Source organism: Rhea pennata, chromosome 5 (assembly GCF_028389875.1).
Source record: "Rhea pennata isolate bPtePen1 chromosome 5, bPtePen1.pri, whole genome shotgun sequence".
Lineage (NCBI taxonomy): Eukaryota > Metazoa > Chordata > Aves > Rheiformes > Rheidae > Rhea > Rhea pennata.
Genome location: NC_084667.1, coordinates 33,504,689 through 33,517,778, shown reverse-complemented (window position 1 = coordinate 33,517,778; position 13,090 = coordinate 33,504,689). Strand labels below are relative to the sequence as shown.

At 37.2% G+C, this 13,090-nt stretch overlaps 1 protein-coding gene across 2 annotated transcripts in view; it reads left to right on the top strand.

The window, feature by feature from the left end:
- The window catches only part of AMPD3 (adenosine monophosphate deaminase 3), a 31,804-nt gene extending 19,590 nt beyond the window's left edge, over positions 1–12,214 (top strand). For both annotated transcript variants that reach the window (XM_062577443.1, XM_062577442.1), the window contains exons 7-15: positions 671–865; positions 1,130–1,261; positions 2,125–2,288; positions 3,946–4,072; positions 5,067–5,230; positions 7,322–7,442; positions 8,944–9,117; positions 10,228–10,338; positions 11,346–12,214. In XM_062577443.1, the coding sequence (XP_062433427.1) occupies positions 671–865; positions 1,130–1,261; positions 2,125–2,288; positions 3,946–4,072; positions 5,067–5,230; positions 7,322–7,442; positions 8,944–9,117; positions 10,228–10,338; positions 11,346–11,522 (1,365 nt within the window). In that variant the 3' untranslated portion in view covers positions 11,523–12,214. The remainder of the gene's footprint in view (positions 1–670; positions 866–1,129; positions 1,262–2,124; positions 2,289–3,945; positions 4,073–5,066; positions 5,231–7,321; positions 7,443–8,943; positions 9,118–10,227; positions 10,339–11,345) is intronic.
- The last annotated feature ends 876 nt before the right edge of the window (positions 12,215–13,090 follow it).

The window sequence follows — 13,090 nt, the reverse complement described above, 5'->3', positions numbered from 1 at the left end:
TCCAGAAAAATACAAAGGAGCTCTATCAGCTGTTCTGTGTTCTATAAGGCTTGTACTTTCTTTAGCACATGAAGAGATCTGAAAGGACTGAAAAATCTGTATCAGTATTATGATTGCTATATTATGATTAAACTTGGAAAAATAGTGAAAAACTCTCAGGTGTTTTTGTTATACTTCTAGTCACCTAAGTTATTCTTGGATTTCAACTACATGAAATTTTTAGACTTATGCTTTAGGAAACAGGTGAGAATTGCATGTCCTTTCAGTCAGAGATAATGGTTTTCACTACAGTTTATAACTAGAAAGACATGATTGATTCATGGATGAAATAAAAGGCTAGGGAGCTTTTTCTGAGAAAGTGTCAAATTTAATTTGAACCCAGATTCCATAATTAGCCATTGTACTGTATCTTAACTTTTTGAAAAGCCTTTTTCCAAAAGGCTTTTCAAGAAGGAAACTATTTTAACTTATTTGTAACATACAATAAATAACTCCCCCCTCAAAACAAAATCTCGTGACATTGAAACATTTTGAGTTGCTTAGACACTAATCTCTTTGTTACTTAAGGAATATTTTAGAAGACTTAGGCATTGTCTCTGACATAGATACTTTGCTAATTTAAGTTTACATATACAGATGATGAGTGAGAATAACTTTGCTTTGATTTCAGGTTGATACTCATATCCATGCTGCCTCCTGCATGAACCAGAAACATTTGTTGAGGTTTATTAAGCACACTTATCAAACAGAGCCAGACAGGATTGTTGCAGAGAAAAAAGGCAAGAAGATGACTTTAAAGCAAGTGTTTGAAAGCCTTCACATGGACCCTTATGACCTCACTGTAGACTCTTTAGATGTTCATGCAGTAAGTCTATTGTATTACCAAAATAAGAGAGAAAAAGCAATATTCTGTAAGTGTAAAAGGTTGGTTTCTACAATTTTTTGCATGATAACTTATTAAATCAGAATTTGAACTCATGCATTATTTTGCATTCTTGAAGTAAGTTAGCAGAGGCTCTTTCCTGTGCAAACTATGGCAAAGCAATTTAATTCATAAACTATTTACGTACTTTTAACCATGCTTATTTGAGTAGTGTTGTGAGAATTATTTTTTTTTTCCTTCCTACAGGGACGTCAAACATTTCATCGATTTGACAAATTCAATTCTAAATACAATCCAGTTGGTGCCAGTGAGCTGAGGGATTTGTATTTGAAAACTGAAAACTACATTGGTGGTGAATACTTTGCTCGTATGGTCAAGGTAAACAATTTTTGTGCTTTTCCATCTTTAGAGAAATGGGGCTTTGTAAAAGATTTGTGATGTTATAATTATACCTACACTTAATACAATGATTAAGTGATTCCCAAGCATTAAGGATGCTCTGGCAACTCATCAGAAAAAGACCTCTGCTAAGTCAGCCACTGCTGCTTTCCCAACAGTTGTATGAGCTCTAGCTGGTATATGAGTTCAAAGCAGAGATGTGTGCAATTTCACACTAATGGAGAGCAGCTAGGGCTCAAATCACTGGCTTCTTATTTAGTTAGGATGTAGCTGGTTAGTGTTAGTCATTAGAGAAGGGAGAGCCGGGAAAGCTCCTTTGCATAATCTGTATCTGCACACACATGCGCAGGCTTCACATTCTCTTCTTTCAGCAAAAAAGTTAGTATTATTCCTGAGCTGGATGTCATCTCTTCCTATACCTATAGAAGTGCTTGTCTAAAATTAATGGCCTTAACGTTACTTACTGGATTCTGGGTCACAGTCTCCATTGCTCTGCAAATTTTATGTAGTCATTTATTACAATATAAAGTAGTATCATTCATATTTACCAGTATAAAATGTAAGTCTTGCAATGGTATTAATAGTAATTTCACGTGAATCTTATTTTCTAAATCTAGGTGTTATGTTTAATTACACACAAATGATTTCTAAAACAGCAAGCTGCTAGAATAATTAAATAATTAAAATAATGGATTAACAGATGAGAGGTTCCCTTTATCTTTAAAGGGTGACAATACAGTTTTGTCTGGTCTGAGAAAAACACAATGATAAATGTACTATACTACTAGCTGTGAATGATCTGTAATGTCCATGTTAAAGTAAATATATTTATTGTTCAATAGGAAGTAGCCTGTGAACTAGAAGAAAGTAAATACCAGTACTCAGAACCTCGGTTATCCATTTATGGGCGATCTCCAGAAGAATGGCAGAACTTGGCAAAATGGTTTATTAAACATAGAGTTTACTCACCTAACATGCGCTGGATAATTCAGGTTCCCAGAATCTAGTAAGTAAGCAGGAGCTCTTGGTAATTTTATTGGTTTGAAATCATACAAATGAATGCGTTTTAATATCTGATGTTTCTTTAGATGATTTTTGAGCTGTCATGTAATTTTATTTGTAAGTAACAGTCTGGCAATCTTTTCTTGACCATTGCTACAGTATTCCTGACAGTTGTGGAGGGAGGGCTGAGGAAGGGGTTTGAATGTATTTTTTATGAAGCTATTCAAAAATACTGTAAAATATTTCTTAGTCTGAAGACTAAGACTAAAAACAACAGAAATCAAAAAAGGTAAAATTAAGCTGATTTCAAAGGCAAGTTCAAATGTAATTTAGTAATGAAAATAAATCAAATCTGAATTTCAAAAAGGAGTCAAAAATGCTCTGCAATATTGTATCATCAAACTTCCTCAATATCAGTCACTAAATGATCAATGAACTTGGAAAGGTAAAGGTTAAGGGAGGTGATCCTCCCCCTCTACTCAGCTCTGGTAAGGCCATGTCTGGAGTACTGTGTCCAGTTCTGGGCTCCCCAGCACAAGAGAGACATGGAGCTACTGCAGAGAGTCCAGCGTAGGACTACGAAGATGCTCAGAGGGCTGGAGCACCTGCCCTGTGAGGACTGGCTGTGAGAGCTGGGCCTGTTTAGGCTGGGGAAGAGAAGACTGAGGGGGGATCTCATCAATGTTTACAAGTAACTGAAGGGAGGGTGTCCAGGGGATGGGACCAGACTCTCTTCAGTGGTGCCAAGCGACAGGACAAACTGAAACACAGGAAGTTCCATCTGAATATGAGGAAGAACGTCTTCACTGTGAGAGTGACAGAGCACTGGAATGAACAGGTTGCCCAGAGAGGCTATGGAATCTCCGTCTCTGGAGATATTCAAAACCCACCTGGACACGATCCTGTGCAACGTGCTCTAGGTGACCCTGCTTGAGCAGGGGGGTTGGGACTAGATGATCTCCAGAGGTCTCTTCCAACCTCAACCATTCTGTGATTCTGTGAAATGCAATCCAAATTGTTCTGATCTGCAAGCTTAAATCCATATCAATTCTCCTTATTTTTTAAGTACCCCTTGGGACTATAACTCCTATATTAAATGCTCTGTTTTTCTAACAATTTTGTCAGCCTAGATAGCTGAGCTTCATGTTTTGAAATTAAGTATTTGGAATCTGAGCACAAAAGGAGCTGTCATGGTCACATATATCCCCCCAGAGTATATTTCTCATTAGGGAGAAAGTTTCTCTCCTTTCATTTCTCATGTAGAAATTTCTGCTGGACAAAATGGAGTGCAACTTCAGTCATGAAGTCACTTAATGACACACTGAAATACTGTGTCTCTTCCCTGAGCTTCCTCTCCCCTTTTAGTACTGGAATTGCTGTAAGAGAAAAGATTACTGTTCTTGAGAAGGCATCTACCACTGTTGTATTGTTGGAGCACCCAGGAGCTTCAACATAGTCCGGAACAGGCAGAGTGTCAGGCAATGTAGGAGACAGGAAATAGAGACAGTCCCTGTCATAACATAAACCTTTGGATTTCTGAATCCTGCTTGAATGGAAGCCTTAAAATATACACAAATAATAAGAAAATATAAAGGTGGGGGAAACATATCAGTTGATTAAATAATAAATAGTCAGAACTGTGTATATTTTTTCCCCTTTAGTGATATATTTAGGTCAAAAAATATTCTGCCTAGTTTTGGGAAGATGTTGGAGAACATCTTTGTACCTTTGTTTGAGGCAACAATCAATCCCAAAGAGCACAAAGAGCTGCACCTTTTCCTCAAATATGTAAGTATGTTTGGATCTCCAATGCCTTACACAAAATAGATCCTCTGCTACACTTAAAATCTTCTTTATTTGTCGACAGCAATTGCCAAACGCTAACAAAACCTTCTCTGTAGGTTACTCATTGTTTTACAACATTGATATACAATTTAAAACTCTGGGTAAGGTCCTGTTGTTAAATGGTCACCATTTATTTACTCTAAAACAGCTCAACAACAATTTGTCTGCCAAGTAATCCTCTCTATAAAGAATGATCAGAAAATCTGCACATGCGCTTGTGCAGAGGGAACATCCTAACCCAGGATGTGTACTTTGAGCTTGCTTGTTGGACTGGCCTCTGAAGAGGAGGCAAATGAAGGGAAACAACATGCGGATCCTAATATGACTCAGATGAGAGGCAGGGATGTAGCTGCTGGGGCCTGATAAAATGGAGACATTTCTGAGTACACCCCAGACCAGAACTTCAAAGTTTCCTGGAGGCCTCAGGCCTTAAGCTATTGCAGGATGACACAGCAGATAAGTTTAAAAGATAATCTGGATCTGAGTAAATTTTAGAGGACTATTTCCTCCTATAAGGATATGAAGGCTTTTCTATATAACAGAGCCTCCTATTTGTCTCAAAAGATAAAATACAGGAAACTTTACATTTGGATTTTTTTTTCTTTTTTCTCTCTCCCCCCCCCTTCAGTTTTTCCTGTTCACTCGTCTTCCTGCATAACAGGCAAAATGTGCCATGTTCTTCCTTGTTCTGTGGCCATGCTTCTGCTAGTTCCTTCTAGAACCAGTGTTGCCGTTTGGGCAGTGTTACAGAGAAAAAACATAATTGCTGCTGTCTGCATGTTACAGCAAGAGGGCAGAGCAGGAGGACTGCTAGCATGAGGAAGGAAACAACTTAGAGGAGTAGATGCTTCATACAAACAAGTGCTGAAGTGAGAGTCATAGTAACAAAGTTTGCTTCTTGAAAACACTAATTCCTGTAAATCTCTTCTCCCACCAGGTGACTGGCTTTGACAGTGTTGATGATGAATCCAAACACAGTGGTCATATGTTCTCTGACAAGAGCCTTAACCCTGAACTCTGGACCAGTGAGAAGAATCCCCCATACAGCTATTATTTGTATTACATGTATGCCAACATCATGCTGCTAAACAACCTTAGGAGGTAAGTAGTTATTTTCTCTGTAACAGGTTTTCAGAAAAGAAATCAAGTAATAATCTTGCTCTCAATCTAAATCTATGTCTAGATCATATCTTTTGAAGCAAAGGTTATTCTGAAGAACTATTTTAAAGAGTCTAAGAGGAGTGCCTGGGATATTTTGAAAATGTTTACTGCAGAATAAATTCAAATGAAATATTCAGAAATTGTAGAGATAGCAGATTAACATCTTAGTTTGATATTTGTGTATATCTGTTTTGTGAATTCATTACATCAGAAGAAATTAAATAAAAGAAGGAACTCCACAAAAACTGGCTTGGTGACCTTTGCTTGGTTTCACAATAAATTTTCAAATTTAATATGCTCAGAAAAGCTTCTCTTGCTAACTCATTATCTCCTGGTAATTTTAGAGAAATGACATTATGCTGTGAAATTTTGGTTTAAGCGCTGCTGCCCTTATCGATCAAAGGTGCACAAAAGGGACCATAATTATAAACTGCCCATTTGGCTAATTTGCTTTGACATGTTTACTGGCTCATTCAGTTTTACTACCTTAATGAGACAAATGTCTAGGCAAGTAGTACAGGGAGCTAGGGTATTAGATGTGATATCATGACCATAAAAAGCAAATTTTGCCTTTGGCTCAGTAGAGCCTGAAATTTAACTCTAGCTTATGCTTCTGACTTAATGGCTGACTCACTGAGCAATTTGCGTAGCTTACTCACATTGAGACACAGTGAGGTTATTTATTGATTTTTAGTGTCATCTCCTGTCTTGTGAGGGGTTGGTTGTTTCATTATTATTTATACATTTTTCTGAGAGTCTGTGTACCTCCTATAAGAATATCATTTTAACAAGAGTCTTATTCAAGTTAACATTCAATATGATATTCTTCCTTCGTCACTGCTACCTCATGCATTTCATTCTCTACCATCCTACATGATCAAAACTCGTAATAAAAACATCTACCTTGAATTGCCTTGTACTTGCAGCATGTATCTGCTATGTCGTATCTTTCTTTCCATTACAGAACTAAAAATAAGTCATCACTTTCTCCTAACTTCCTCTACATTCTCTGTGGTCTGCAGTTTTTTTCTTTTCTGAAGAGAGAGATTCTGTCAGAACATAGGCATTTCTTTTTTACTTTAAGATTATTTCAACTACTGTTTGAAGATCTCTCTAGATGATCATTAAGTCTTCCTCAGGGCTAGGTCAGATAGTGACACAACTAATTAATGAGTCAGTAGAACTGTTCACCCCTGTTGAAATGTACTCAGTATGAGAGGCGTGACAGCCAGTCCTTTGTAGGACTATTTTATGCTTCAGATAGTATAAGCAAAGTATTCAAGGATGAATTACACCCTCAAATCCTTTGTCAGGAAAAAATATTAGTAAACTTCCAACCTAGAACTGTTTTATACTTCAGCAGTGCTTGCTGATATTGTTTTGAACATCCCCAGAAACTGCAAGATATTTGTCTACACAGTGTAAATAGGGGCCATTATAAGTTATGATTCAGCATCATTTTTAATGTTCATAATGCAAATATAATAACTCTAGAAATTATAGAGCATCAATTCTAGTGAAATAACAAAGACTCCTATACAACCTCTCTGCTACAGAGGCTGTAGTTTTATGCTGCACTTAATTTAGTGAGATGGCATGTTGTAACCACACTGGGCAGTGTTAGCTCACCCTGGGCTATGTACTTTAACTTCTTTCCTCGTACTTGATCTAGGAATTATACAGGCACAGGTTGCGCTGGCTCGCTTAGCTTTCCATCTGCCAATTCCCTCCCCTGAAATCAGTAGCTAACCATTCAGCAGTTAAGCAATTACTAAGTGAGATGTAAGTGGGGGATGAAGGAAGAAAAAAGGACCATATAAACATGACAGGTGGAAGGGGCTTGGGGACAGGGACCTGCCCCTCTTGACAGCAGCCTACAGGCAGGCCTGTTAGATTAGATATAATGTCAAACTCTATGAGAATGACTGTCTCCACTTTATTAATTTTTTAAAAAATCTGATATTAATGATAATTATATACAAAATAGATGAGGATATTTATTGAAGAGGAACTTGCTTTTAATTTCCTCAGGGAAAGAGGCATGTGTACCTTTCTGTTTCGACCTCACTGTGGAGAAGCTGGGTCTATCACACACCTTGTTTCAGCCTTTCTGACAGCTGACAACATTTCACATGGATTGCTCTTGAAGAAGGTATTGCTTGGTTGTTCATCTAAACTACTCACTACCTGCTTAGAGTTCAGTCGCTGGTTCAACTAGCAATCACCAAATACACTTTATCTGGGCAGCCCACAATTAATTTTCTTAGCATAGCACAAGTAACTCTTCACTTTGAACAGCAACAGGCTCAAGGAAACGCTGAGCTTTCCAGTCCTTACTTGATTTACAAAAATACATCTGTTCGTAAGTGAGTATTTTACAGCTGTGTCTTTACAGGGAAGATTGACTGTTTAGATATGTCACTTGTTTTTGGTGACTGCAAGCAGAGGAAGAATTACAGTGGCAAAAACTGCTTAGACTTGTTCCTTATTCCCTAGTTTAAGTCTCAGAAGAATTTTGGGAAAGCTTTAGTTCCTTTTGCACAGGAACAGAAGTGGACAAGGACAGACTGGCATCCCTATCCTTCATTCAAAAGTTCATTAAGGTTTTGGTTATTTATAGCTAGCATCACTGGAATCATTTAATGACGTAAGTTTAATAGAACTGGCAATCTTGTATATACAACTTGATTATTATGACTGGGACAAACACTATCATTCCTGATATATCAGTATTAACTGAATAAAACCCATCATGCAACTCATCCCCAGGCAACTCTTTTGTAGTTAAAATAATTGGTCAGTGGGTGGCAGATCTGCACCAACTTTAGAGTAGTTCTGTTGCAAGAGTTCTATAATACAGATTTCCTGATTAATGTAGGAAAACTCTCTCCATATTTTTAGAAGTATACAAGGCAGAAAAATTTGGCCTAAAATCATGTCTGATGTTTCCCTCAGAACCAGTATTCCTAAGATTAGACCCAGACATTGCACTAAGACTGTGCATGACTAGAACATTCTCCTCTTCACTCTTTCCTGCTTATCACCTCTATTTCTGTGAGACTAGGAATGGAATAAACTTGGCATAGTGGATAGATATGATAAAGGCACTTGTAAAGTTTGCTGGTTGGTTAATCCAAAAGTAGTAATGAATAAATATGAGAAGGTGAAACATAGATTATTTATATTATGTGCACAGCAATACATGATTTCTAATAAATTAAACTTTCTGCTCCTGAAGTTTACCTATTGGACTGCAGTTTTGGAAGTAAGATTACTTAGCAGTTCTGATACATCTGTTGTTATTTGTGACTTTCAGCTTTTAGGGGATGGATGCTGTTAGTATCAAATGCAGTTCCTTGATAGTCATGTACACTTATCAAGCTATATTAATGTTAAAAAGCCACCATATTTTTAAGGAGGCTGCAGCTATGTTTGAAGAGTATAAATTACTTTTATAAAGATTAGTAACATTGTAAAATTTAGAAAATATTTAAGAGTCTAAATTTTAAAAGAACGCCATCAAGTTCAGTGTCAACTTAATTTTTTGGTCTTAGTTCTCTCTGTAATTTTGTTTTCATTTTCTCCAATGGAAAAACCTTCTTTCCTTATTATCCTATAGTGGCATTAAACAATGATTGTGTTTCTCTTTTTAGAGTCCAGTTCTCCAGTACCTTTATTATCTTGCACAAATACCCATTGCCATGTCTCCACTTAGTAACAACAGCCTATTTCTGGAGTATTCAAAAAATCCATTACGGGAATTTCTACATAAGGGACTTCATGTCTCTCTCTCTACAGATGATCCTATGCAGTTTCATTATACAAAGGTAAGAGTTGCAAGTAAGTCTTGTCCTTGAATTGGCAACAGCATGACATAGGCCCAAAGCAGCCTGAAAGGTATTTTTTATCTTTGATTAGGATGCAAAGTTTGATGTCTTTTCAGTCACTTCATTCATTATTTTCCTCCAATTTCAGTCTACTACTCACAGTCAGATTTCGGAGGGAAATGTCTGATTTCCTAATTATGTTTCTTTTGTACTCTTACCTCTCCATTGTTGGCTGTTGAAGTATAGAATGAAGGATGAGGCTGGAGGGAGGTCTGAGCCTTCATAAATCCTCTAGAGCACCAGGGAAGTCCAGTTTCCTTAATAAATCTGGGGAAGTACATTACAAAAAAAACACGTGGAGTCTGGACATGACGCGTAAGCTGACGGCTCAGTGCTGATGCTCACCTTTGGGTGACCTGGCAGGCGAGACGTACCTGGTCTCTCCTTTCAGTGTGTCAGCTCCACAGCCGGCACTGACCTGAGTTGTGCTGTGCCATAGAGCAGCCTGTGTGCTGCTCGACTGTTTGTGTTCCGAGGACAAACAGAGCTCTGGCCAACTTCACCCAGGCTTGCTTCTCCTCGCCTGCAACAGGTCTCTGCTAGAAGAGTCAGAGTGCGGTGTGGCGGCTTTCTCCACAGGTATAACACAAAGCCAGTAACCTGCACAGAGTGCAGAGCTTCCCCAGCTGTTACAGCCTGCTCTATCAGAGCCCACCTCCTTGTGCAGAAGGTCAGAAGTAAGAAATGACACTGCTACCTGTCTCTAAACATTCATTAAAGATTTAGGTACAGATCCTACAACATACCTACATTCTTTGAGATCTCAATTGAAATTACATGCATAAATGCCTTTGAGGATCTGGACTGCAGGCTGCAATTTCTTAGTTTAAGAAAACTAGGTACACAGTGCCTATTAATTACTTAATAATCACCCTTGGGAAATTTGAAATAAACAACTCTGTTCATTAGTAATTTTGATGTTAAGTTCTTAAACCTCTAATATTACACAGCTATCTAAAGAGCATGTATAAATTCTTTAACTAGTAATGAGTACACATCCACATTTATATTTATCTATCATTTAATACTAAACATATTTTGGTAATACAGGAAGCTCTCATGGAGGAATATGCCATTGCAGCTCAGGTGTGGAAACTAAGTACCTGTGATTTGTGTGAAATAGCAAGAAACAGTGTACTACAAAGTGGATTGTCAGATAAGGTAATTGTAGCTGAAAAACACTTTTTTTGGGGGGGGTAAATATTAGAGTTTAGAGCGAGAGGAACAGAGAAGCTAATACAGTTTGAAAACTGAACAGCAGGTGCTTATGTGGTATGTTTGCATGTGCACATCACTTTCTACTTTTCCAAAAATATTCCAAAACTATCTGCTGTGCAGTCTTAAAGAAAAAGAATAGTTATATTAAATTGGAATTCTCCAAAACTACACAGAGACCAGGTGCCTGTTTATATTCAGTAAGTATACTAGGTATAACTTAGTATACCTAGGTATAACTTCAGTTATACCTAAGGTAAACCTGTAAGTTTAGGTGTACCTTAAGCAAATACCTTAAAGGTTTTGGAGTGGAGGGCCCAAAACCCTTTGTTCTATGCATGCCACCTCTCTGCCAGTAATTTTATACATCCTGTCTTGCACAGAATAACAATAAACTACCTATTCTTTAGCAAGATATGCTTTAGTTGGCAGGAGTACTGAAAAATTGTTCTGTTTTACATAGGCAGTCAGATTAAAGTAGATCTCCTTTTGGCTTTAAAACTACATCCATGGCAGTTTCTAAGACTTACTTTAGAACATTCTCTATGTCACATTCAAGGAGCTGGTATGGAAAGGGCTTTACAAGCATATTCTGTTGTTTTCTCTGGTATTCTCTAGTGACAGTTAAAATTTTTTCTTCTTGTGCAGTTTTATTATAACCTAAGCCTCTTTTAACCTCTCTCTTGAAAGATCTAGTAGTCTAGTGCAAATACTAGCACAGAGGGCTTTAGCAAGCTAGACTGAATGTAATAATTACTGAGAGTAATTATATGTATAAACTTTAGCCTTAAAATCTCCACAGGTGGTAAGACCCTGAGGGTCAGGTTCAGCATCCAGCTGACTGAAGCTGCTCTGTTCACTTGCATCAGAGTCATTCAACTAACATACTTAGCTATGCAATAAATTAAAGCAGCTGAACTAACTTCTTCCTTTATGTTTAATCTTGTTCATAGGAAAAACAGAAATTCTTAGGGGTGAATTACTGTAAAGAGGGGCCTGAGGGAAATGACATTCGAAAGACAAATGTTGCGCAGATCCGGATGGCCTTCAGGTATGAGACACTGTGCAACGAACTTAGTTTTCTGTCTGATGCTATGAAAACAGAAGAGATTTCTGCTTTGTCAAAGTAGTTTCAAACCCAAAGAAACTAGAACCTTTCACTCCTAATCAGGATCACTTGCTAATTAATATTGAATCATCTGTCATTGAGTGCTACCAAGACGCAACTGTTTGAACAATATGGAGAGAAATAGAATACCTATGGAAGGTAAAACAACATTTACCATAATCTTTTACTGCATTATTCTCTTTGCAAAAATTTCTGTTTCTATAAACTTTAGGCTTTGCAAGACTCTTGTAAATGTTAGACGCAAATTCACAATCGTATCATTTGTTTCAAACTGTTTTAACTACACACTGTATTGTACCTTGGAAAACTACAGAAAATATTCATAATGCATCTGTGATAGTGCTGCTTAGAATACAGCAGCTGCTGACAGGATACATGCACCTGATTTTGTCCTGCCAATCTCAGTGGCAATCATGGCATATAGCACTTGTAAGTGTAACCCTTTATTAATTAGCAGATTGTATGGGGTGTATAATTCTGAGAGTTCTTTTTCACTCTGGAAAGTGGACTGACACAGTTTTTACCTTGATGTTTTAGCAGTTATACTAGAAAACAAGAAAAAACAAAATGTGGTGGTCTCTTTTCATGTCTAAAGAATTTACCTCCTATTGTCACCTGGTATTTGGATGTCTGTGAAGAACTGCAGATTAATGCTTTTTAATCTAATAAATAGAAAACATGGTGTCAAAATCATCACTGTTGTATATTGTAATAATGAGTGCAGTTGCATCATGAAAATGTTGCCTTTAAAGTAAAGAACACATTAATTGCTTTGTAACTAATGGGAGTATGTGGGTGTGCCAGTTCAAATTATTTGGAATATCATAGTTGCATTTAAAATTTTTTTTTTTTTACCTAAACAGAGGAAGTGTTCTTATTAATCAGTGGTGGAAATTCCAAAACTGGGTTCTGGTGCTACTTCTGATATCTTTTTACACATTTATGTTAGTTTGTATTTTAGTCAACTAAGAGTTGAATAAGAAGTCAAACTGTCTGTTTATACAGAAGCTAGTTCACCTAAAATATGTAATTTCAGATCATTTTATGTTAAATATCTTATTTATGATGGAATGGATTAGTAAAATATAGCTACTATAATATTTATCACTTTCAATCTTTATTTTTCTATTTGATCATCCTTCTTAAAGTACTACTATTCATTCAGAAAGCATTAAAGGTAATAAGATGGTAGCATTTCTCTACTGTAGAAGCTGCATGTAGTTTTATTCAAAAAAGACTTAAGATTAGGGGCAGCAGATGACGTTGAGGTCTGGAAATCCAACATCACACTAAATTTGAAGGGATATAGTCCCTGAGGTAGGATCCTGAGCTTACAATTAGACAACTGGGTATATCTAATGTAATACACAGGGAAGTTAGGCATCTTAGAACAGTAATTCACAGTTAATGCATAAAAAGCAAATAATTAGTGCTAGCCAATAAAGCCTCCCTTGACCAAGATGGCTGTGTTACTGCATCAGATGCTTCAGGCCACTTGGGTCTCTTAGGGCAGACCTTTCTCTTGGGGGGTTGGGCACCTAAATCCTCTCTTCAAGAGTTGATCAGCTC